The sequence below is a fragment of the Zootoca vivipara genome, chromosome 3 (assembly GCF_963506605.1).
Source record: "Zootoca vivipara chromosome 3, rZooViv1.1, whole genome shotgun sequence".
NCBI lineage: Eukaryota > Metazoa > Chordata > Lepidosauria > Squamata > Lacertidae > Zootoca > Zootoca vivipara.
The window spans coordinates 23,128,342-23,154,494 of NC_083278.1; the positions used below are offsets into that span (position 1 = coordinate 23,128,342).

General features: G+C 42.4%; 2 protein-coding genes across 3 annotated transcripts in view; one reads left to right on the plus strand and one right to left on the minus strand.

Annotated features, from left to right (window-relative positions):
• Positions 1-19,310, plus strand: ACP1 (acid phosphatase 1). Of its 2 annotated transcripts, none has more exons than XM_035109928.2 (6): positions 1-139; positions 8,691-8,764; positions 9,299-9,412; positions 11,385-11,446; positions 12,356-12,461; positions 12,589-19,310. In XM_035109928.2, the coding sequence occupies exons 1-6, from the start codon at positions 97-99 to the stop codon at positions 12,664-12,666; spliced, it is 477 nt and encodes a 158-aa protein (XP_034965819.1). In that variant the 5' UTR covers positions 1-96; the 3' UTR covers positions 12,667-19,310. The 2 variants fall into 2 exon arrangements, with proteins under 2 accessions (XP_034965819.1, XP_034965820.1); XM_035109929.2 differs by lacking the exon at positions 9,299-9,412 and adding an exon at positions 9,469-9,582.
• The window catches only part of ALKAL2 (ALK and LTK ligand 2), a 15,963-nt gene continuing 7,392 nt past the window's right edge, over positions 17,583-26,153 (minus strand). Inside the window, exons 3-6 of the mRNA XM_035109927.2 lie at positions 23,386-23,439; positions 23,209-23,289; positions 19,187-19,252; positions 17,583-17,719 (exon numbers count right to left, since the gene is read on the minus strand). Coding sequence (XP_034965818.1) covers positions 19,188-19,252; positions 23,209-23,289; positions 23,386-23,439 — 200 coding nt within the window. The 3' untranslated portion in view covers positions 17,583-17,719; position 19,187. The remainder of the gene's footprint in view (positions 17,720-19,186; positions 19,253-23,208; positions 23,290-23,385; positions 23,440-26,153) is intronic.

Consider the following 26,153-nt stretch of genomic DNA (forward strand, 5'->3'; position numbering starts at 1 on the left):
GCTTTTCGCGACAGTTGCGAGGGCCTCCGAACTGCCTCTTTTGCTGCTGCTTCCTGTTGGCGGTTCCTGAAAGAAAGAAAGAGAAAGAGAGAGAGCATGGCGGCCGAGGATGCTAAGTCCGTTTTATTCGTTTGCCTGGGTGAGTGGAAAGTGGGGGTGGAGAATGTGGGAGGTAAAGACGCAGCTTTTTTTAAAAAAAAACCAAAACGCATGGGGTTTCATTATTATACTTTTCTGTGTGTTGGAAGCCACCCAGAGTGGGTAGTAGTAGTAACAAGAACAAGAAAATAATAATAATAATAATAATAATAATAATAATAATAATAATAATAGGTGTTATGCAAGCTAACAAAATATGTTCATGGACTTGGAAATGTGGTGCACATTCATATTATTCAGTTCTCTGTCTTTAAGCTGTCCTGTTTCTTCCCCCAATTACTGTATACCAGAAGAGCTAAGCCAGGAGCAGTTAGAAGAGCCAAGGCATTCTTACTGGTCAGGAAAGAGATGGGCAGCCAGAGTGGAATCCCGTGTTACCACTAAATCTCTCAAAACTTGTACATACAAGAGCTGTCTAGAAGCGAGAAACATTTACATTTGGAGTAGGACAGAAGCTGCCTTGCTTTGCTCTCTGTGGTGCTGGAAGGAGACTGCTTTACATAACACACACGCCCCCGGTTTTTTAAAATAATATACAGTGGAACCTCGGTTTATGAACACCTCGGTTTATGAACACCGCGGACCCATCTGGAACGGATTAATCCATTTTCCATTACTTTCAATGGGAAAGTTCGCTTCAGTTTATGAACGCTTCAGTTTAAGTACCCTGCGGACCGTCTGGAACAGATTAATCCACTTTCCATTACTTTCAATGGGAAAGTTCGCTTCAGTTTATGAATGCTTCAGTTTACGAACAGACTTCCAGAACCAATTGTGTTCATAAACTGAGGTACCACTGTATATATAAGAAAACCACCGTGTTCACACTGCTGGTTCACATACCCCCCCCCCACCTTCCTCTGGGGCACAGACAGGCCTACCTCAATCCTAGTAATGGGAATTGGCCTTGATGAGTTTTGTTTAGTGGTTTCCCAACATCACCTTCTCTCTCTCTCTCTCTCACACACACACACACACACACACACACGGCCCAAGGGAGGAATGGCTGAGTTGGGAAGTTAAGATACAACTTGGCTGCAGCCTTCCATGGGGGTGGGGGTGGGTTGGGGGTATAGGTCTGCTTAGAGCCTGCAAAGAGCCCCCTCAGCATCAGGCTTAAAAGCTTACCCTGGTGCAGCATCCTGTTCTCATGGTGACCCCTCAAAGAAGCCCCTGAGTAAGGTTTCCATTTTTTAAAATAATAATAATAATAATAATAATCTTCAGATTGTGTTTTCTTCAGATCAGTTACATTTGTTGCGAGACTTTGGTGTTATATGCAGTAGTATAGGAGTTGGGGAGAAAGGGGGGGAACTGGAGAGAATGGGGTGGAGTGGTAAAGCATATGTTCTTTTACTTAGTGTACCTGTATATGATATGGCAAAATGCAGTGCTGTGCGGTTGGGGGACAGTTAGTTTTTTTTAGTCACTTCGGCACCAACTGAACCACCACCACCCCCCACCCACCCCGATTACAATCCATTGCAGACTAATAGGATGGCCTCTTTGGAATTTTGTCACACATGCACACACATGCTCACACATACACATGAATTTGTAAATCTCTTTGTGCTTGGCTATCAGGAGCTTAAATATGCGCCCTTTCAAACTCATGCATTAGGAGGGGTCTGTAACTTGGCAGAGAGAGAGTGAAGACCTAAAATACAGGACAAAACTATCAACTATCAAATGCGGGATAATCCTGTATTATACAGGACAGGTGGCAACCCTACTTTCTGACGATCTCCTGGTTCAGATCTTCCACCTTCCTCTGTGGCACTGGCAGAACTACATTTATCCTAGTAATGGGAAGGGGCACTGGTGAGTTTAGTGGTTTCCCACCACCATCACGTCCCCTGAGGAATGGCTGAGTTGGGAAGGTAAGATACAACTTGGATACTAGGGGCTGGGCGATATCTTGTTTTCCACATCACGATATATCACCAGCTAAATATGATACCTCGATATATCACGATATATATCTGTGGTGGTGGAGGGCCTTGCTGCCCGCCCCCCACAAAAGCAAAGGGTCCTACTATACCTCCCTGCAGTGGTGGAGGGTGCATCACACTTCCTCACAGCAGCAGAAAGCCTTGCTGGGCCTCCCCATGGCAGCAGAGGGACAGTGATGGATGCTGTGACGGCACTTTGTAGCAGAGGGCCTTGCTGCACCTCCCTGCAGCAGTAGAGGGTCCCACCGGATTGTTAGCAGGCTGTGCAAAATTAGCTGATCTGTAAGTGGAAAGATACCTTTGAAGCTGAAAGAGTTTGCTGGTTTGTGTGAGGGCTTATCTTCATTTCTTACTGGTTAGGGGGGAGGAGGGAGAGAGCAAACAAAGCTGGAGACACTGTGCCTGCATATTATGTGCCTGCAAAGTATCCTTCAGCCACTTGTCACGATGTTATTTCAATACTGGTATTTAAAGGTATGGCAATTTATTGCACAGCCGTATTGGATACAGCCCTCTAAAGTGGATGGTATGTCTGCAGAAAGCATATGAACGGCTCCTTCACACCAGACTTGAAGGCTCATCTGCTGCATCATCCTGTTCTCATGGTGACCCTCAAAGGAGCCTGTGGGAATCTGCCTGCAACATACCGTGATCCCCAGCATACTGCCTCTGATGCAGGAGTCAATCTTGCCATTGCAACGAGTAGCCTCATCAGATTGTATAACACGCACATACCCCGCATTTAAAGCCGTGAAAGTTGGTTATCGCATCATGTGGCATATAAGTATGTGCACTGTGGAAAAGTTTTTGTGTGTTTTGCCTGGAAATTACAGGCTGCTTAGCTTAACACCTGTCCCTGCAAAACTGGTGGAAAGCATTGTTAGATAAAACAACCAAACATATAGATGAGCAAGCCTTGCTGAAGGAGAGCCAGCATAGCTTCTGCAAATTTAAGATCTATATTACTAACCTGTCAAAGTTCTTTGAGAGCGCCAGCAAGCATATAGGTGGAGGCAATCTGATTGACATAAATGTACTTGGAATTTCAAATGACTTTCAATAAGGCACCTCACCAAATACTCTTGAGTAAGCTTAGCAATTTTAGAATAGGAGGAGAGGTTCTCTTGTGGATCAGGAATTGATTAAGTAGCAAGAAGCAGAGAATAGGAGTAAACAGGCAGTTCTCCAAATGGAGGGATAGTTAAACTATGGAACTTACTCCCACATGAGGCAGTGTTGGCCACTGTGTATGGCTTTAAAAGAGGATTAGACAAATTCATGGAGGATAAGGCTAACAGTGGCTACTAGCTGTGATGGTTATGCTCTGCCCTCCTCAGTTGTTGATAGTGTGCTTCTGAAAAACAGTTGTTGGAAACCACAGGAGAGGAGAGTGGTCTTGTACTCATGTCCTGCATGCAGGTTTCCTGCAAGCATCTGGTTTGCCACTAAGAACTGGATATTGGATTAAATGGGCCATTGGCCGTGATGCAGCAAGCTCTTGTTGTATTATTATGCTCTTAACGTGGGGATTTGACTTTGGTTATAATTCTTGGTTTGAGGATTTCAGAGTTGCAGGTGCATCTCTGTCATCTGTGAAATGTTATAGGGTATATGCTACACTGCATGTCCTATGTTTACATTGATCTGCAAAATAAAAAGCTGGTCAAATATCACTTAGCCTCTGCTTTTGGTTTGTAATAGGAGTAGTGGATATTCTTTACATAGCAGACTATAAGTTACTTACTACTTGAAGAGTAACATATCTGTGGATCTCTTGTGGTGTACAGCACATGTGAGAAAGAAATGGGAAGAGTAACAACAGAAATGAAGGCTGTATGCTGTTACGCTTGCTCAGAAGTGGCGCTGTGGGTTAAACCACAGCCTAGGGCTTGCTGATCAGAAGGTCGGTGGTTCGAATCCCTGCGACGGGGTGAGCTCCCGTTGCTTGGTCCCAGCTCCTGCCAACCTAGCAGTTCGAAAGCACGTCAAAATGCAAGTAGATAAATAGGAACCGCTACAGCGGGAAGGTAAACGGCATTTCCGTGTGCTGCTCTGGTTCGCCTGAAGTGGCTTTGTCATGCTGGCCACATGACCTGGAAGCTGTACGCCGGCTCCCTCGGCCAGTAAAGCGAGATGAGCGCGCAACCCCAGAGTCGGTCACGACTGGACCTAATGGTCAGGGGTCCCTTTACCTTTACCTTTTACCACTGAATTATGGGGTTTACTCCAAAGTGCATAAAGGTAAAGGGGACCCCTGGGGTTGCAGCGCTCATCTCGCTTTATTGGCCGAGGGAGCTGGCGTACAGCTTCCAGGTCATGTGGCCAGCATGGCAAACCAGAGCAGTGCACGGAAATGGCATTTACCTTCCCGCCAGAGCAGTACCTTTTTATCTACTTGCACTTTGACGTGCTTTCGAACTGCTAGGTTGGCAGGAGCTGGGACAATATTTAATATTCCTGTTGCTCCTAGGGCATCACTGGTGTAGGAAGGACTCAAAATGCCCCAGTGCTGCCCTGGGTAGCGAAAATAAAGCATCTCTTTATCTTGGGAAAAAAAATTCCCACAGGCATGCTGTCATTATTAGAAGGTCTTAGAGAGAGAAGATCTCTCTCTCTCTCTCTCTCTCTCTCTCTCTCTCTCTCTCTCTCTCTCTCTCTCTCTCTCTCTGGTGTGGCATTGTTTTGAGAACATCCTGTTTCCTAAGTCTGACTTTCTAAAAAATGGTGCCATGCCAGAGAGAGAGAAGGAGAGGTTCTTTTACAACGGTAAAAAGAGGGGACATCGGCCCTTCACCCTGTTTCTTAGATTGGCCGACAAACCAATGTAGTCCTGGGGTTCAACAGTGTCACCTGCTGAGAAAAATAATAATACTTCTGTTAAAAAAAAGGGAAGCCAAATCGTTTGGGGTTTCAGGGGCCACCAGATGTTGATAGGGGACAATTACAGCCCAGGTTGGCTACTCCTGGTATTCAGTCAAAAAAATCCTCTGGAAGAAATGGATGATGAACCTTTCCCTTATAGCCAGCGCTGAAACTACCCTGCAGAATGAAAGCAGGAGATGAATTTTATGGAAGCTACAACCTGTTTATTAGATTGCTGTTACTCTGCCCAGCCTCATTGCTTCTGGGGCAGGAGAAACACGAAATGACTATTTTGAAACATGTATCAATTGGTAAAAATTAGATGCATCTAAACATGGGCCCTGTCCATAGTTTTGCAGCCTGGACCATGTTTCAGTGAGGCATGCACAATAATCATTCAGTGGATTATGCCTGATATATCTCATTTCTTTTCCCACAAGTGAAGTAGAGATGAGATATCACTTTATGAAACCTTTTTGCTTGATTAAATTGTGATGATGGAGGTGCTGTAGCTGAGAGAGCAGATGATGTCTCTTAATATCTCTAAACAAATGATAGTGATAGTTTTTCTCTGTCTACATTTAGAAATCCTGCTTTTAATCCTGGTTGGTTGCTTTTGGAAACTATGTTCAACTAGGATTAGACTAGGGTCTGGCACCATGGTGTGGAAACTGTAGATAGAGCTCTCTCTTTCTCTCTCTCACTGGAAGCAGTGTTAGAAAAAGAGATATGAAAGCTAGGAGCTAAATGGCACCTTAAACCTAGGTTATGGGTGCAACAACTGAATGTCTATGCACACTTTTTAATAACAAGAAGACAAAGCTGAAAATGAATGAACTGCAGTTAAAATACTATGTTCATTTTCCACATGGTCTAATCCTTCTCTTGCCCAACCCCCTAATATTCTTAAGAGGGTCTCTTCTCCAGTCTTCAGAGAGTAGCTGGAAGTGGGGAGGCAGAAAAAGGTCCTCCTTTCCTTACATTCTGCAGTTTTAATCTGAAATCATGGGTGCGGTACTGCGCCCAGAGCTCAAAAGCTGCTCGCACAATTCCCTATCACAAAATGCACCTAGAGCAATGGGAGTTTCAAACACTGATTGGAAGTTGGGCGTTACCCAATTAAATTGATTAGCAGTAGATTGGACATAGTTAGAAGACAATACCTATTTGTGCAACTCATAGTTAACTTAATTTGCTGCCACAATCTGTGGTTTTGGCCATTGGACAGGGATAACTTTAAAAGGAGATCAGACATACTCATGAAGGATTGTAAAAAAATTCCTTCAGTAGCACCTTAAAGACCAACTAAGTTTATATTTTGGTATGAGCTTTCGTGTGCATGCACACTTTTGTGCATGCACACGAAAGCTCATACCAAAATATAAACTTAGTTGGTCTTTAAGGTGCTACTGAAGGAATTTTTTTATTTTGCTTCGACTCAGGCCAACACTGCTACCTACCTGTATCATGAAGGATTGGTTCATCAACAGCTTCATCCATGACTGGACATTGAAGATGCATCTAGAGCTGAAATAAAACTCCTGGCTGGCAACAGCAGGCGTTGATGCAGCAGTGTGTACACCACTGCATCCACAGCCCCACCACTCACAGTGGGGCAACATGAAAAAGTGCCTCTTCACTACACCAGATCCTAGGCTGAGCTCATGGCCATCAACTGATGGCATCAGAGCCAGCTGAAGAGCCAGTGTCTGCCATTTGAGGATCAGTATTGAAATTTGGCTGTGAACACCCCACCAACACTCTTTGCTGGTGGGGTTCTCCCTTCTCTGCCTCATCTAGTCCTCTTCCAGCACAGAAGAGTGAAGCTGTTAGTGTACCTCTAAATACTAGCAGCTGGAGGGGACAGAATACTGGAGAGGGAAGGTGCTGTCTAGTCCTGCTTATGTGCTTCCTGGGGACATTTGGTTGGCTGCTGTGTGAAAAGGATGCTGGACTAGATAGACACTCCCTCTTGATCTAATTGAGATCCCAGGAGATAGTTATTATATGCTTAGTAGCTATGTTAAAATTGCACTGTAGACCAAGCATCCCCAAACTGTGGCCCTCCAGATGTTTTGGTCAGGGATGATGGGGATTGTAGTCCAAAACATCTGGAGGGCTGAAGTTTGGGGATGCCTGCTGTAGACCATTGTCAGCCAAAACGAGAATGTGTGCATGTTGTCATTGGAAGTTGTGTTGCTGGAGAGTGATGAACAGACTGAAACCAAAAAGTAATCCTACCTTTACTGTTTTAGTATCAGAAGAGGGATTATCCATTAATGACCCCCTTCACAATGTAAACACTGAGTCAGGCAATCCCAATTCTATGCAGCGGTACCTCTGGTGACGAACTTAATTTGTTGAGGAGGTCCGTTCTTAACCTGAAAGTGTTCTTTACCTGAGGTACCACTTTAGCTAATGGGGCCTCCCGCTGCCACCACACGATTTCCATTCTCATCCTGGGGCAAAGTTCTTAACCTGGGGTACTACTTCCAGGTTAGCAGAGTCTGTAACCCAAAGTGTTTGTAAGCTGAGGTGTTTGTAACCCGAGGTACCACTGTACCCATTATGTTGAGGTGCAAGGAGAAGGTTGGCCTATAGTTCATCTTGTAGCACAATTCTATCTGTGTCTACTTAGGGGGGGGGGAGTATCATATTAAAAATAATATAACTTACTCCCAAGTAAACAACTGCAGGGTTTCAGATTTAAGATTATTTTTGTAGGGAAAGGAGATGGGGCAGAAATGAGTTAATACCAGTACCTCCCCCATCAGGGCCGTCTTAATCCTAGCCAGCGCCATGGCTCAGCGATCCCTCTGGCGCCCTGCCCCCCCCCGCTCCCCCAGCTGGAAAGCCGGAGCCACGCACTGCCTTGGGGACGCATGCACGCGCTTCATTTTAGCAACTGCGCCTCACACACCTCCAAGGTGCCGCTCCCCCCCCCCACGATGCAACGCCGTGCCTTCTGCTTCTCGCCCGCCGCGAGTAGGACCAGCAACGGCAACGCTGGACTCGCGCTCCACCGGGCAGGGCCAGGCGCAGAGGGCCGCCGGAGGGCTCGGCCTGACAGGTGGGGACGCTGCCAGCTGTGGTCCGCCTCCTTGGCCAAAGCGGCTGCCGCGGGTGGAGCGCGGCGCCGCCTGGCGCATTGCGCCACCCAGCCTTGCCTTAGGGTGTCCCCCATGTAATTCCTTGTTGAGGCCCAGCTTGCATTTTAAGGACTGCATTACAGTGTACTTGTAGCTTGAGTCAAAGCAGGTAGTTGTTACTCAGTGGAAAAGTCTGCAGGTCATAGGCTGTGATTTCACTAGGTGGCTTAGGAACTAGGCTTAAAATCTGGAAATGCTGGTGATTTCAGGGGAATGTGTTGGTGAAATTGTCTTTCGGGGATGTAGAATTCAATATGTCATAATACATTGTCAGCAATGCTACTGGAAACCAATACAGCCCATAGACTACTGGTGCGTACTGACTTGTAACAATCAACCTCTGCTAAAAGTTGGTTGCTATTGGTGAACAATAATGGGCTTCTTGCAAGCCAGATGTGGAAGTCAAGAAGTGAACACTGCTGTGAAACTGCATAGAAGGGGGAGCTGATGAACTCTGTGGCTTTCTTCAGTTCTTCACATCTACCTCCACAGGTTCTGGAATGTTTCACCTTAAGAACACAGGTGTGAGAGATGGCATTTTAGAGTCACTGAATCTTTATTTCCACAGGGAACATTTGCCGCTCTCCTATAGCAGAAGCAGTTTTTAGGAAACTTGTGACTGAAGGGAACATTGAAAACAAGGTAAGTTTTATTTTAGCTGCCAAAGCTGCCATTCTGTTAGCATGATATAAATATTTTGACCTTACCTGCATATCTTAGAAATCTGTCTGTACCAACTTATCGGTGTCTCTTTACTAAAGCTAGATTAAATGTATTTCCATCAGAAGTGCTAAATGGAAGACTGAGAGGCATCCCTTATCAGAATAGCTCTCAGGACGTCGATTGTATGAGGCATATCCTACTGCATTGTGGACAATATGAGGAAGCTAGGGATCTATTGATTAAACCCCTACTGGCAAATCGGCCAGGTAAATCTGAAGCCTACTATACTTAAATACCGTCTGGACGACAAGTCTAATGATATCACAGTGGACGTGGCAAAGTTTCTTTCAGTAGTCATACGTATCAAAGATCATCATACTCAAGACAAATATCGTCTCAGTCTCCCTCTCCCGGGGGGGTTGTCTGTATGAATCTGCATTTTATTCTGAATCTGTTTCGGGTTTTTGGACTGCAATAAAGATTATTATTATATTTTGACTTGTTTTTCTGTAGTGGAGGATAGACAGTGCAGCAACATCTACATATGAAGTAGGAAATCCTCCAGATTATCGAGGCCAGAATTGCATGAGGAAACATGGTGTTACAATGAATCATATTGCCAGGCAGGTACTGTACCCATATTGCTTTCAATGTATGTATGCATATGTTCTTCTTGTTCACAGTGGGTGATAGACAGCGGTGCTGTTTCTAACTGGAATGTGGGGCGCGCCCCAGATGCGAGGGCTTTAAGTTGTCTGAGAAATCATGCCATTCAGACGGGCCATAAAGCACGACAGGTAGAAAGAGTCTGTTCGTTGTTTTCTGGAAACTATGGATTGTGCAAAAGTCTTGGTAACTGCTGTAGGTTTGATTGCGCATGGATTGGCAAAGTATTAAATGTTTTACTACTCAGAGTCATCGTGGTTGGAGCAGTGGAAATTCTAACAGTATCTGTGTAAAGTGCATGGATGAAGCCATGTTCCAGAGCCTGTTAAAGCTGTCCCCTGACTGAAATTATTTCAATGGTTAGGAATGTTATTATTTTATTTCTTTGCTAGCCAAGGTGAATGAACCTTGTTTGCCATTTTGTTGCCCATTCCTCCAGTTTAGAGAGATCCTTTTGAGTCATATTGCATTGGGCTTTTCATAGTGCTAGATAGAGAATTTGGTGTTGATTGCAGACTTGAACTTCTCACCCCTGGTTGCAGTTCATTAATAAACAAGTTAAATCACACCAGTCCCAACAGAGACCCTCTGTTAGCTTCCTTCCATTGTGAAAACTGTTCCTGGTTCAGAGCTTAAGCAGCAGCTACAACTCTGCTCCAGGAGACAATTGTAGGATATAAAAGATGGCTAAATGATATTGATTTAAATGTCTCAGTTGTTAAAATAAATGCACATAATTTATCAAAATTCCTTTAAGGCCTGACCTTGTTTAGATGGATTCATAACTGCAGCATTTCTGTTAGACAAAGGATGTGTCACATGTTCCCTTCTGACTTTTTCCTTTCCTTTCGTGAGGTCTTGCTTTAGTTGTTTTGCCCATTTCCAGATCTTTTTAATATTGTTCCTTTAGCTTCACTGGTGCCCCTTTTGACCTTAAACTCCCTTTAGTCCACTTCATGTAAAACCCATAGAACTCAGCATCATAGCTGCCAAGTTATCCCTTTTTTTAAGGGAAATTCCCTTATGCTGAATAGGCTTCCTTGTGAGAAAAGGGAAAACTTGGCAGCTATGCTCAGCATAGATTAGAGCCTCTCAACACTCAAACAGTTCTGCCTGTCTTCTGCTTTTTCTTCTATTCTTTTGATATCTTGATTCCCCCACCACCACAATATTTACAAGCTTAACAAGGAAAGCTTAAATGGTATAGTTCAGGGGTGGCCAACTCCCAAGAGACTGTGATCTACTCACAGAGTTAAAAACTGGCAGTGATCTACCCCCTTTTAGGGGGTTCAGGTCAAAATTGTTGAGTTTTTTTAGGAAGGAGGAACGCCCATTTTTGAGGGGTGCAGGGCAAAAGTGTTAAGCTTCTTTTAGGGGAGTCAAACTTGTTGAGCTTCTTTGGGGGGAGCCAGTGATCTACCACAGATGTCCAGTGATCTACCGGTAGATCACGATCTACCTGTTGGACGTGCCTGGTATAGTTCACATCTGTTATTTTCAACACATCAAAATGTGCTCTGAATGTTATCACAGTTCAAAAGAAAAACCGATGGCATCTTTGGAAGAGTGCATTGTTGAACAATACTTTTACGTCGTAATCATTACAGCCTTATCCCAGAATTTCTGGACAGTGTTTGATTTTTGAGAGATAATAAGAACAATAACTTATGTAAATGTTCCCTGGCCAAATGCTAAAACACTTAATTGTTCTGTCTCCAGTTTTCTTTTTCTACAGTTGATTTCTTGATTGCTTGCTTTGCAGCTGTCAGTCAGCATACATAAATGTTGTTTGGCTTTAGAATTTTAAATATGTATTGCTAACTGCCATCACTGCAACACTGGCTTAACCTCATTTTGCATTTTTTTAAAAAATAAGAATTGTTGTGACATGGATCTCTGTTAACAGTGTTTACACATATTTGTTAAATTCTAGGTTACAAAAGATGATTTCCTGACGTTTGATTATATGCTTTGTATGGATGAAAGTAATTTACGGTAAGTTGTGAAAACTATGTGCTTTTTGCTTACAGGTGATGATAGTTCTGATTATTCTAGCCTAAATGGGTTGTTTGCTACATTTAGTGCCTCCTAATAGAAGCTAGAGCCATTAAAGAGTATTCCCACAACACCCTTCATCTAAAACATGGGAAGGGTAAGAGATTAACTTCCAGGTGTTCTTGAACTCGAACTACCCTCAGCTCTGGCCAGCATGGCCAATGCATAGAGATGATGTGGGTTTAATTCAAACACAGCTAGAGGACCACAGGTTCCCCATTCTGAGTCTAAAGCAGGCATCCCCAAACTTCGGCCCTCCAGATGTTTTGGACTACAATTCCCATCTTCCCTGTCCACTGGTCCTGTTAGCTAGGCTAGGGATCATGGGAGTTGTAGGCCAAAACATCTGGAGGGCCGCAGTTTGGGGATGCCTGGTCTAAAGGATGATGATCCCTAGGAATAGTCAAGAGAATAGACAGAATAACATTGTACCTTTTGCATTATAGTAAGCTATTCCTCATTTGAGCAAATGATTGCCAGGATTACTCTGCAAGAGGAGAACGTGCTGCTGTATGAAATCTATATTTCTGGTGGATCCAGGTGTCATTTCAAGTCAATGTTCTGAAACTGTTGCATATATTTCCTGATCATCTCATTAGTATTTTTGGCTCCATAGTGTTCGTATTCCATAAATTATACTTGGGTACAGCATTACATAAAAATATGTGTGTTAGATGCTGTATACTAAATCACATCACACTGGTAAAAGTGTGGGGGGGTTTTCTTTATACACTGTGATTTTTGTTTCCTTTATGCACTGCAAACTCTTAGGACATCCTAGTGTCAAATTAAAAAAGAAAGACATGCCCCACTTAATGACAAAAAGTTGCCTAAACTTTTGTCTTGTAGAGACCTGAAAAGAAAAAGCAATAGTGTTCAAAACTGCAAATCTCAGATTGAGCTGCTTGGGAGCTATGATCCGCAAAAACAGCTTATTATTGAAGATCCGTACTATGTAAGTATTCAATTCTATTAGTCCTTTTCAACTCAAAATCAGTGTTGTAGCAATCAGTGTTGCAATAAAGAAATCTGTTTAACTTAAATTGGTTCATTTTATCTTTTGTCTCTGTTTCTTTCTATAGGGGACTGATGAAGATTTTGAAACTGTTTATCAACAGTGCCTTAGATGCTGTAAAGCATTTTTGGAGAAACCTCATTAATGGGGCAAGTGTTTCTGAAAGCAAATAATATTTAGCTGTTCTGTAAAATTACTCTCAATTGATATTAAATTGTAAAGATTCTAAAAGTCCTTTTTAGCATACTTAATTTCATGATGTGCACTGCACCTTGTACTTGAAAAATGGTAGGCTTATAAAATTTATATTAACCTTGATCAGGCATCTATATAAGGGGGAAAGCATCCAGTACTGACAGAATAAATGTGTGTGATTCTTGGTATACATATTCCACATAGTATGTAAAAGAATTCCTGTATGCATACTTTAAATATGATACACCTATGTCTGTTTTCCATTGCTACTTGTATGTATGGTACAGTACTTTTTAACCTTAAACATCTTTCTTAGAAGTATTTTTTAGATGCTTTGTCACATGATTAAGAAATGAAGACTTAACAAAACAGTCTCTTTTTACTTTTTCCATTATTTGTGATTTGAAAGAGAGAGAGACTTTCAGCCATATAAAGTTGTTGAGCTGTATGAATTTCACAAGTCTGCATAACCACAGAATAAGTTCATTGTGTGGTATCTTGTGCAGTCTGGTACAGTCTCCTAGACTCTTGGTCTCTCTTTTTTCTATATATTAAAACAAAATCTAGCCTTTAGTAGCTGCTGAGATGATGCTTGAAAGAGGATAAATACCGCCTTGAGAAGTCTTGGAGCAGTGTGCACGGCACAAAGTGTTCTTTGCAAATCATGTGTACTAACGGAAGCCGAGTAAATGAATTAAATATGCTTCACTTGCCCTAACATATACAAACTACAACCGTGTTAATTTTCACACAACAGAATTTTGGCACTACCTTCTTCTTAATCATAAGTATACACAGCCCTGGCTATATATGAGAAATGTCTGAAGAGAAGAGTTAAAAAGCCAGCCATTGCCTCATTGAGAACTAGGACTGCTCTCTTCTGCTTCATGGAAATTCCCTTACAGGTCGATAAGCGAGATTTCCTTTTGAAATGCTCTCTTATCATTTTCATGGTAATCATAATCATTATAATTTTATACCGCCCATCTGGCTGGGTTTCCCCAGCCACTGGTAAACATTCCATAGATCACAACCACATTCACCATTTTTTAAAAAGTTATATATGTTTTGCGCCTACACCCTCCTGTCTCTTATAACTGATGCCTTTCCTGAATATTCTCATGCTAGAACTTTTATGTGTCTCCATCATGCTCTTCATTCCCATCATATCAAACACATCCTCCTTGGTGGTTTGCTTTCAAGTAGCTTCACCAGTTACTGATACTCCTCAGAGCTTTTCTTCCTAAATTGTTTAAAGGGTGCTTTTAATACTCTTCTCCCATCTTCTTTCTTGTAAATAAGCTGTCTTTCATGACTATGTCAGTTCAAAAGCATGCCAGTGCAAGTAGATAAATAGGTACCGCTGTAGCAGGAAGGTAAACAGCGTTTCCATGTGCTCTGGCACTCGTCACGGTCCTCAGTGCGCCAGTAGCAGTTTAGTCATGCCGCCCATATGACCCGGAAAACTGTTTGTGGACAAACGCCGGCTCCCTCGGCTTGAAAGCGAGATAAGCGACACAACCCCATAGTCGCCTTTGACTGGACTTAACCGTCCAAGGGTCCTTTACCTTTACCTTTTTACCTTCTTATCACCTCTTTGAGGTTCAGTTTCTCATGGTGCAGAGCAGGACAGAGAGTATATGGGTAGAATCCTTTTATGGTGTGCCATACCTTTGCCTGCGTTGATTGCAACTTGGCTTAGAAGAGCTAGCTAGACCCATGGGATTTGAAAAGGTAACTAAATCCTTGATCCCAACCTATTCCTTATAATGTCTGGCCATGATGACAATATGTGACTCCCAAGTTGGCATTGCTTAGCTTCTCTCTTGCCCTCCCCTTCCTTGGAAGAGCATTTCATTATTGCTGCTTCAAAACCAAAGAAAACCAAAGAAAACCAAAGCCAAAGAAAAGCTTCTGCTACCCAGAAGCAAAATCCATAGTGTGCCACAAATGTACTTTACTGCTTCTAGTAAAGGACACTATTGAGTGCAAAACTCCTCCGAGTAATAAATAGCTCAACATAAAACATAAAGCACATGCTGAAGGGTGTTGACGGGGAAAAAATGTTTATCTGTAAATAGTTGAATGTGTGAGCTATTCCTGGTCTACTGCTTGGTGTCAAGCCATGCAGTGTAATAATGAATGGTAGGCTGTCTTATCTTTTAAACAACCAATTATAAAAAAATGTTTGCCAAGATCTTTATCTTCCCACTTAGCAGAATTAATAAATGCAAGCTGCAGACAAGAAAATAGGAAGTTGTCATAATAATTCCTTTGGCTGAGTGTTGCTATAAACAGTGGTTACATATTAGAGTATTTTGCACTGTTTGTACACATTAGGACACTAACATTTCCCCTCTCTCCTACTGCTTCTTATGTCCCAAGCACATTTGCAATATGTATTTATTAGTTTATCTTATTTATTAGATTTATATACCACCCGCCATCATAAGATTTCAGGGCTGTTCATGAGATTAAAACACAAATAAATAGTTAGAAACAGCAAAACAAAAGCCCCCTCCCACAGAAACATTTAAAAGGCTGTAGAATATTAAACAACTAAAGGCCTGATTGAAGAGGAACGTTTTTCACCTGGCACTTAAAGATATATAAAGAAGGTGCCAGACAAACCTCTCTGGGGAGAGCATTCCACAAATAGGGAACCACTGCAGAAAAGGCCACTTCTCATGTTGCCACCCTCCAGACCTCTGCATGATGAATGCAGAGTCCAAGTTGGTTTAAATGGGGAACGGCGGTCCTTGAGGTATTGTGGGTCCTGAGCCTTCAAAGGGAAGCTGAGCTTGAAAGGTAGGGTTTCAAGAGTTACTTTGATTCTGTATAATTTCCGATCTATACTGAGTTAGAATGATATTATATTTGGACCATAAGAATCTTTTCCTTTTCCTTTTTTGGGGATTTGTTTTGTACACTTTATTTTGGAAGATCTGATGTATCTTTTTTTTAAACTTTTCTCAATAAAGTTTTTTTTAAAAAAAGGGAAGCTGAGCTTGAATAGCCTGCATGCTGCAAACCCTGAAAGAAGTGAGGCTAGTAGATCTTGGAGCAGCATGAATCAACTTCCTGTTGATGCTGCTGGACTGGAATGTTGTGTTCCTGGTTAAGGACTAGCATGGGCAGAGAGATTTAATGGTGCTACTAGATAATACTATACTTTTACTGAGTGTTGAGGGCAAACTTTCATTAAAGCATCTAGATTCAGGTAGGTAGCCATGTTGGTCTGATGCAGTCAAAATAAATTAAAAAATTGTCCAGTAGCACCTTAGAGACCAACTAAGTTTGTTCTGGGTATAAGCTTTTGTGTGCACACACACTTCTTCAGATAAGGTATCTGAAGAAGTGTGCATGCACACGAAAGCTTATACCCAGAACAAACTTAGTTGGTCCCTAAGGTGCTACTGGACAATTTTTTTATTTAAAGCAGGAATAGTGGTCTCCGAGATTGGATCCATGTTTTGGGTACCTGTCCCATTTTCCCCAAATAACAACCCTGCTGGATTTAAAATGCACCCCGAGTTGAATTTCATTGCATGCAAAATTCCATAGTTTTGATTTAAAATGCCATAGGAATTTCAGAGGCAAATAGCTATAATTTATTTTAATAGGCTAGGCTCAAGTGCTGCTAGGAATATATTTTTGTTTTGATAAAAATGTTAAGTTTTATTCCTGTAAAGTTTACAGCTGTACTAAAATTAACTGTCATGCTAATTGACTTGAAAATACAAGAGCAAATAAAATAGGAAAAAGATCAGCTTAGCTGTATTGATCCTTGTAATGTTTTCATTGCCTTAGTTTCATAATGTAGCTAATTACTTTGGGTACACCTTGGTTTGTTTGTTTTTTAAAAAACTGCATGAAATACAAGTGGCCACCTGAATCTCCGATCCTGATACACATGGAACACTTTTCTGTGGTTGCTTTCAAACTTCCATTTAAAGGAAAAAACTTTCTGGTGTTGCAGGTATATGGAAATGAATGTTTCATATTGACTGGACCCCAAGGAAACACTTAGAGAGGAGGAACAGGAGCAACATTTACCTTCCATTAATTATAGCTACAGTGTTGAATCGGATAGAGATGACTGTTTTAATAAGCCTTCATAAAGGTGACTTGGCAGGATGGGAACGGTGGTGGCACAGGCAAGTAGAATCATGGGTGGGTTACCATTCTGAATGAACTGTTTGCAAGGATGCTGTTAGCCCAAATGAAGCCCACCTCGGGGCATGTTCTATCTCTCATCACATGAAACATCGCCACTTTGAAAAGGAATTTGATTGTCTTTGGTCTAGTGCAATTCTTTCCCATCTTAAGTACTATAAGTAGGAAGAAGAAGAAGGATGAAGAGCCAAATTATAAACCCAACACTTTATTATGTATGTTATTTACAGTATTTACATATTGCACATTTAGCTGGAATGTTCATACCTCTATTGTACAGGAAACAGATGGCATTTTAGTGGATGCAGAATCCCAAGTTTTACTTAAAACATGTTTGTCTCTTCCACATGGCATGCAGTTTGCACTCGGTAAGAGTACACCATAACAGATTTATGAAACATTTGTAACCAAACACTTTGAATTGCATGAGCAAGAAAGGTAACCTTCTCCACAGGAAGGCTTCCTTGAAAGTGTCCCATGACGTCTCTAAATGAAACATGTTCTTACTTGGGAGGTTGGTATTCACTGATTTTTTTTGGCAATGCAACACTTCTGATATAGGGTGGCTTTAGAGTATGAAACATTTTAAATTGTTATGGTAGAAAAACTACCAGAAAAAATGCGTATCTGTAAACAGTGGTGACAGAATAGAAAACACATTTTTAAAGATTTTATGGGAAGTCGTCTATCAACTTGCAAAAATAAATCTCTTGTTCACAATGGAATATGTTACAAAGATGGTAAGTTCAATTTCCCTGTTGGTTTCCAAGGCACTTCTCTTGGTTCTTGATAATAGCTTTTTCCCTTGATAGTAGTAACATCTGAAGCTAAGACAAGACAACACCGCCCCCCACAAAATATTAGTTTATCGGTTTTCAAGAGAGCAAAATATTTCACTTTTGTTTTCGCTGCACAATCTGACATACTAAAACTCTGGGCCAGTTACCATTTGCTGTCAAGGGATGGAGATTTAGATAAGTGAGATAAAGCCTTCACAGTTCATGAGCACCAGTTCTTGGATACTCCAAGGACTATACTATATTTTTAAGGTAAAGGGACCCCTGACAATTAGGTCCAGTCATGACCGACTCTGGGGTTGCGGCGTTCATCTCGCTCTTATGGCTGAGGGAGCCGGTGTACAGCTTCCAGGTCATGTGGCCAGCATGACAAAGCCGCTTCTGGTGAACCAGAGCAGCACACGGAAATGCTGTTTACCTTCCCGCCAGAGTGGTACCGATTTATCTACTTGCACTTTGAGGTGCTTTTGAACTGCTAGGTTGGCAGGAGCTGGGACCGAGCAACAGGAGCTCACCACGTCATGGGGATTCAAACCGCCGACCTTCTGATCAGCAAGCCCTAGGCTCTGTGGTTTAACCCACAGCACCACCCGTGTCCCTATATTTTTACTTCTTTTTAAATACACTGATTTCCCTACTTGTGGCAATCATTCCTATATGACAGGCACCCCCAAACTCGACCCTCCATATGTTTTGGGGCTACAATTCCCATAATACCTGACCACTAGTCCTGTTAGCTAGGGATGGTGGGGGTTGTAGTCCCAAAACATCTGGAGGGCCGAGTTTGGGGATAAGTTGGTGGTTCTAATGTTTGAGGACTGACTACAACATTATTATTTTTTAAAAATGGCTTTATCATAAAAAGAAAGTACAATTTGTTTTGTTCTACAATATTTTATTCACAAGGGCTGAAAAGGATCTTAATCTCAGTGTTGATTCCAAGAGAAATGAATTGGTTTTGATTCCTGATATTGCTTACTGTTGTTAAGTTGGTATTTCAGTAAAATATAAATGTGCAGTTTTGGAGACAGATTCAGCTGAATGCGCATAACGCTCATGTTTCAACTACATTATAACTGTATCATAGACACATTAATCACTCCTACATGTATATTTTTAAGCTGCATTCAAATATGGCATAATCAACCTGTAACTTTAAATAGAGACCCAGTGTCAATACATAGAAACGGATGCTGACTCAGCCCCTGAAAATTAGCTGTGCCTGGATGTGCTTTGTTTTACTATCTGCTAACTGCATACAGCTATGAATTCACCCTTGATGTCTGAGAGTCTTTATGCTGCTTTCCAGTAGGGGGTATCCTTTTATTTATGGCCAGTATTTTGCCAAGTGAAGGGGTGTTGTGTCATTCTCTCTGAAAGGGGAATACCTTCTCCAAAGAGCTATTGCGCAATGCTCATTAATTGTATCAAATCCACAATGGTGATGTTGCTATGCATATACGGGCAGTGTGCAATTGGTCCTTTCAAAAAGCTTACCTTATCCTTCCGTGCACATTGGACTTACTGCCAACCGAGTAAGAAGCCTGGCACATCTTTTATAGTCTAGTGAAAAGATCATAAATAGAAGTTAACAAACAACCCAGCATAACTTGAGGGTGTTTTTTTTAAGAAATATTATTGTAGGGATATACAAGGTACTGCAAGCCTGTTGCAATTCATTTTGAAACCATTTATTTTTAAGTTATAGGTTTGAATTCTTTGCTTAGAAAGCTGGCTGTATAAATGAGACTTTTTTTAAAAAAAAGTTTTTAAAGGGATTTTATATGCTATTGCATGTATAATGCTATGCAGACTGGCCTGGAAGAAAGCACCTCTCAAGAAGAAATGGATGTGCACATGTAAACAGCTAGCTATGAACACGTGCAGGAGAAATAGTTGCAATGCATGCCTGGACAGGTTAGGTATGCAGGATAGCAAATAAAATTGTGATGTTCATTCCATAAAATGAAAATTCTCATTTTCTACTAACAATGAACTAGCAAAGACTGATAATAATCTGAAGCTGAAAACGAAGGGATCTTCAGTTTGAATTTCTTGCCCTTTATTTGAGCCACAGATTACATTTTAGTTGTGTGTACAAAAACGTAATAATGTGAATATTGCTAACTTGTACCTGCTAATGTATATATATCAGTCAGGATTGGTCCAAGCTCATATGACATGTACACTTGGTGGGAAGCTTGAATATGGGACAATGAAATGGCCAGAGTAAGATAATCATATCTCTAGCTTAATAAATCAAGATATGAGCAAGGATTTGATCTGTGCATATAGGCCCTTTGCTCCTCCCTTTCTGATGTGAGCAAGCAAATCAGAAAGTCTTCAGCTAATTACAGTTTTTCATTTCATCTGGGCTAGGATATTATCTCAGCTTTAAACCATGGCTTAATATCATGACTTGTTCCAAAGTTGGTGAGCATAGTATGAAATGGAAAACTGGTTAATTAGAGCCTTGCATACAGAGACTGCACATGTGCAGAGAAAAGGCTTGTTCATTTTACTGTGTGAAGGTCAGCAATGTGTGAAACCTCTAGACTTCATAAAATCTAATGGCAAGGATCGAACTTTTAGGCTGCTTATCAAACTATACCTGCAAAATTCATTCAGGTAATCAATTTTATGTGAACTGCAGCCTGAAAAGAAACTATTTCGGGAGCCTTCACATTTGAATTAAATCATTCTGCAACCTACTTTGAAGGCCAAAACATTAATGTGTGTGTAAAAGCCCTGCTGTTATGGTTTTTGGATAGTACAAAAACACAGTTAATCTAGTAAGGGAATTAATTCTGTGATTGGCAGTGGAATTAGTAATTTTCTCTAATACAGCAAATGACATGTGTCTGACTTGCACATGCAAGTAGTTTTTTTTATGCACAGTTGCCAAGAATAAACAAATCAAAATGTGAGTCAAGGTATTTAAATGGCTGCCAAGTCAGGCTAAGGCTACTGGTGGAACAGACATTAAAGATGTGCCATTAAGTACTCCTCCCTATAGCGCACTAATATAATCTATCAGCTATCTGTTGAAAGGACTGTCTGTTGAGAAACTAAGCAGCCCAAGCAGTGATGTGCAACAGGGTAAAACCAGCTGGATGGGAACTGTTCAATTAGTGTTGCCTCATAACTCTATTAATTTTTTTTTCCAAAATGGTGTGCCTAGGTTAGGAAAAGAAAAAGCCCAAACGCAATAGTTAAGAGTCATAGTTATCATTCTTAGGCTCTTGGATGATGAGTTTACAGTAAGCCTGCAATTTATAGGCAATTAACTTGTGCACATTCAGATTCACATGCATGACGAAAAATAAAAAGGGGCCAGTGTTCTGGGAAAAATGACTTTGGCAATCCCACCCACCCACCATTGAACCCAGTGTGTTTTGACTACCGTGTTTCCCCTTTTTTAATACGTAGTCAAAAAGTAAGGCATGGCAGGGTTTTTAATCGTTTGAGAAATGTAAGACATACCCCGAAAATAAGCCATACTTCTGCGACATGCGGAGCAAGACCACCGAGTGCCCCAGCCAGCTAGCGGGACCCAGCACGGCGGCCACAACAGGAGGAGGAAGCCTGCCGGGTTGGGTCGGTGCCCGGAAGCGGTGGCTGCTGCTGAAGCGCCGATAAAGCGTGCAGCAGTGCCGCACGGAGCACCAAGGGCACAAGCCAGCAGGACCCAGCTCCTGCAATGCCAGCCATGGCAGGAGGAGGAAGCCTGCCAGGTCGGGTTGGCGCTCGGAAGTGGCGGCGGCTGCAGCGCTGACAAAGCGCGAAGCAGCGCTGCACACTCTGTGTGTGTGTGTGTGTGCGTCCGTCTCTTTCTCTGTGTGTGCGTGCGCGTCTCTCTCTCTCCCCGTGCGTCTTTCTCTCTCCCCCCCCCTGTGTGCGCATCTGTCTCTCTCTGTATGTTTGTGATCGCGTCTCTCTCCCCCCCCCTCCCCGACAGAGAAAAGGTGCCGCGCAGGTTCCTCTTTGGCTCATCATTCAGCTGCCCTGGCCTCCTTGCCGAGAGCTGACGCCGCTCCTCTCCCCCTCCTTCCCTTTCCCCCCTCCCCTTCCTTCCGTCGGTCCCCCTCGCGCGCGTCTCAGAGCGGGACGGGTCCCAGCCTCCCTCCTCATTCCCCGGCCAGCGTGAGAGAGCCCGGGGAGCAGCCTCTATTCCTCCGCATGCGCACACACCCGGCCGCCGCCGCCTTCGAAGCCATGGCGGCGAGCGCCAAGCCGAAGCAGGAGGAGAAGCACCTAAAGCTGCTGAGGGAGATGAGCAGCCTCCCAGTGCTCCCACCCAACCACAAGTGCTTCGACTGCGACCAGCGCAGTCCCACCTACACCAACATGACGGTGGGCAGCTTCGTGTATGCCTCCTGCTCTGGCATCCTACGAGGTTTAAATCCACCTCACTGAGTGAAGTCCCCCCCCCCTCGTGTGCACGTCTGTCTCCTAGACAGGTGGCCACCCAGCCTCTGCTTAGAAGCCTCCAAGGAAGGAGAGCCCTTGATTCAGGATGGGGAGGAGGGGAAACGGAGACAATAGAAGAGGCAGAAAATGCGCGCGGAAGAGAGCGCCAAGCGTCCTGAGCCAGTGGGACCCAGTTGTACCGACACTTTTTTTAAAAAAGACACCCCCTGAAAATAAGCCACCGTGTGTTTTTTTGAGGAAAAAAAGTTGTAAGACGGTGTCTTAAAAAAGGGGAAACACGGTATACACGATTTTGGCTTTAGGCTGCCCCTGGAATGTAAGGAAATGCATCATTTTAATAAGTGTGGCATTGGTGTCAGCTGTGACTTCTGCCAGTTAAACAACTTCTTAACAGCTTGTGCATATATATATCCCAGTGCTTCAAACCCATATTTTATACTTTATCTGATGTACTATTAAGTTCCAAGTTACTATATTGCAAACCAAAGGCAAAGGAGTTGACAGATAATTTGCATACAAATATGAGCTGCCTGCAGAAAGTACGTTTTAAGTTGATGGTTAAAGCCATGAGGCCTCTTGCAGGAGTCACAGCAATAGCACTTAAAATATTGTCCCGTGGGTTGCAACTCTGTGTGTGTAATCCAACAGTGTCTGTCTGCCAGCAGAATAACTGCTGTTGACAGAATGGGTTCTCCCACCTGCAAACTCCCAACATCTGCTCTGGGTGGTTGGAAGACCCTATGAAGCAGATCTGTAGGGAGAAGTCTGCTCACATGATGCTGGATGTTGCCCTATGCTTAGGAAATTTAAGATGAAACTCATAGTTCACACTTATAGGTACTGCTGGTTGTCTTCAACTAACCCATTGAAATTAATAACCATGGCTAGCTTGTGTCCATTTCTTCAGTGCATATACCCTTGAGTAAAATTTACATTTGAGTCTCACTATACAGCAGCCTGTTTAATTACTGCAATTCCACAAACTCCTTAAATAAACCGAATAATAATTGCATTGGAAGACGGCTCTTTATTAAATGCAACTAAATGAAATGTCTGGCAATGGATTCTTGTGTGACAGCAGCACTTACATGCAGGAATGGTGCAGTCTCTTGTATGATGGTAAAGTCTATGAAAGTGTTTAGTGCATTTTGGACCAAAATAAAGATGACCTGGGGGAGAAAAGAAGCAGTGGGTCAGTTGAATTAGCACCATAAGAGAATAATTGCGGGCAAAAGTACCATGTTAGAATGTTAAATTCTGCTTACCTGTTAAATGGTTTAAAAACTTGTCTTTCATTCTCAGATCTCTAGGAACTATTTCTGTTAAAAGGAATGAAGAACACTGGTAACAGAATTATCATTCATGTTCTGTACATTTAGCTTCTAGAGGTTTTTCATTTTAAGATGTTAAGCTGGTTGAAAAGAGCAATGGCATTTTCATGGATCTTAAAAACCAAGTAAGTGTAGGCTCATTATTTGCCCTTTGTAAAATTCTCATGTTCTTAAAAAAAAAAAACAACGCCACCTAGATACACCTAAGCAAGTGTTTATAGCAATTAACGCCCACTGGAATCAGTAACATTTTGAGTAAAAACAGCTGGGATTGAATTTAATTTTTTCACAATTCTGGGAAGCAAGTGCCATTGGAAACAAGTGGGATGGCTTTTGAGCAAAAGCAGTCAGCTTCTGTCCTACTCCAAATGTAAATGTTTCTCGCTTCTAGGCAGCTCTTGTATGCACAAGTTTAAAGAGATTTAGTGGTATATTGGATTCCACTCTGGCTGCCCATCTCTTTCTTCACAAGAAAGAATGCCATGCCTCTTCTAGCTGCTCCTGGCTTAGCTCTTCTGATGTAATTGGGGGAGGAAACAGGACAGCTTAATGGAATAATATGAATGTGCCCTTCATTTTGGAATTCCAAGTCCATGAACATCTTTTGTTAGTTTGAATAACACCTAATATTATTATTCTCACTATCACTATTCTTCCACCCATCTGACTGGGTTGCCCCAGCCACTCTGAGTGGTTTCCAGCAGACTTTTAAAGAACACAATAAAACACCAAATACAGTGGTACCTTGACTTACGAATGACTCAACAACTGAATTTTTCGACTCACGAATGGGGCAAATGGCCGCATGTTTACGAATTTCTCGACATCCGAATGGAAACCGCAGCGGTTTTAGATAGGGTTTTTTCGACTTACGAATTTTTAGATAGGGTTGCTTCGACTTACGAATTTCTCCGTTTCCAATGCACTCCTATGGGAAATTGCGTTTCCAATGGCGCTTTTCGAATTTTTCGACCTACGAAGGTGCCTTCGGAATGGATTAAATTCATGAGTCGAGGCACCACTGTTTTTAAAACTTCCCTATACAGGGCTGCCTTCAGATGTGTTCTAAAAAAATCATATAGTTTATCTGTTTGACATCTGATAGGAGGGAGTTCCACAGGGCGGGTGCCACTACCGAGAAGGCCTTCCGCCTGGTTCCCTGTAAGTTCACTTCTCACAGTGAGGAAACCGCCAAAAGGTCCTCAGAGCTAGACAATGGGAGTGGAGACGCTCCCTCAGGTGTAGGGCTTTAAAGGTCTGCACCCACACTTGGAATTGTGCTCGGAAACATACTGGGAGCCAATGAAGATCCTTTAGGACCAGTGTGATATGGTCCTGGTAGCCACTCCCAGTCATCAGTCTAGGTGCCACATTCTGGATTAGTTGTAGTTTCCAAGTCACCTTCCTAGACATTCAAACTGCACCATGTTTGTGCATCTGAATTGAGCTGTTGAAACACAGGTGCCACTGCTTAGGTATGTGATGATTAATGGGAGTGTCAGTAAAACATGCAAATCTACTGACATGTCATGTTCATGTTAAAGAATTTTGCATTATATGGTTTTAACACATATATTTACATATACAGATGTATGTTGTTGTTGTTGTTTAGTCGTTTAGTCGTGTCCGACTCTTCGTGACCCCATGGACCATAGCACGCCAGGCACTCCTGTCTTGCACTGCCTCCCGCAGTTTGGTCAAACTCATGTTCGTAGCTTCGAGAACACTGTCCAACCATCTCGTCCTCTGTCGTCCCCTTCTCCTAGTGCCCTCAATCTTTCCCAACATCAGGGTCTTTTCCAAGGATTCTTCTCTTCTCATGAGGTGGCCAAAGTATTGGAGCCTCAGCTTCACGATCTGTCCTTCCAGGGAGCACTCAGGGCTGATTTCCTTAAGAATGGATAGGTTTGATCTTCTTGCAGTCCCTTCATGGATCAATGCCTTGTCGTGGCGAAGGGGCTTGAATAACTCAGAGAAGCTATGAGCTATGCCATGCAGGGCCACCCAAGATGGACAGGTCATAGTGGAGAGTTTTGACTAAAGGTGATCCACCTGGAGAAGGAACTGGCAAGCCACTCCAGTATCCCTGCCAAGAAAACTCCATGGACAAAGACAACAGGCATATACAGATGTATAGACAGCCATAATGAAGAACCTGGAGTTTGGCATAACAGAATCTGTAGTGTCCTGTTTAGTTCCTAAGCTCAATTCCTCTCAAATAATTGCATTTTGTTATCCAGAGCACAAATGTTCATCAAGCGCGGTCTGAGAAACTGACTGAATAGGAGCATATTTTCAGGAAATGTAACCACAGTATGGTAAGGGAGGACAACATAATCTACTTGCTTCTTATTCATGTGGTTTGCTTCCCCACGTCTTGTATTAAATGAAGGGGAATGCAACTAGTTTATTGAAATCCTCTTTAGCTCCAAGGCTGTCTCCTTGATTTAGTGTCATATTTTATTGCTTTTTGTTACTTACATTAAGACATCCGTGTTGATTGCACTTGTCTTTTTTTTTACCATAAATGAATGCCTAAGTGGCCTTTGAATTCCCTTGTTGCATTTAAAGTCAGAACTACTTCCAACTGGATCTGATTCACTGGTAAGTTTTAGACATTCTCCAAATTCACCATTTATTTACTTCTAAGTAAATATTTACTTCGAAGCATAGTCAAGCTCAGTTGAATTGACCTTATAATA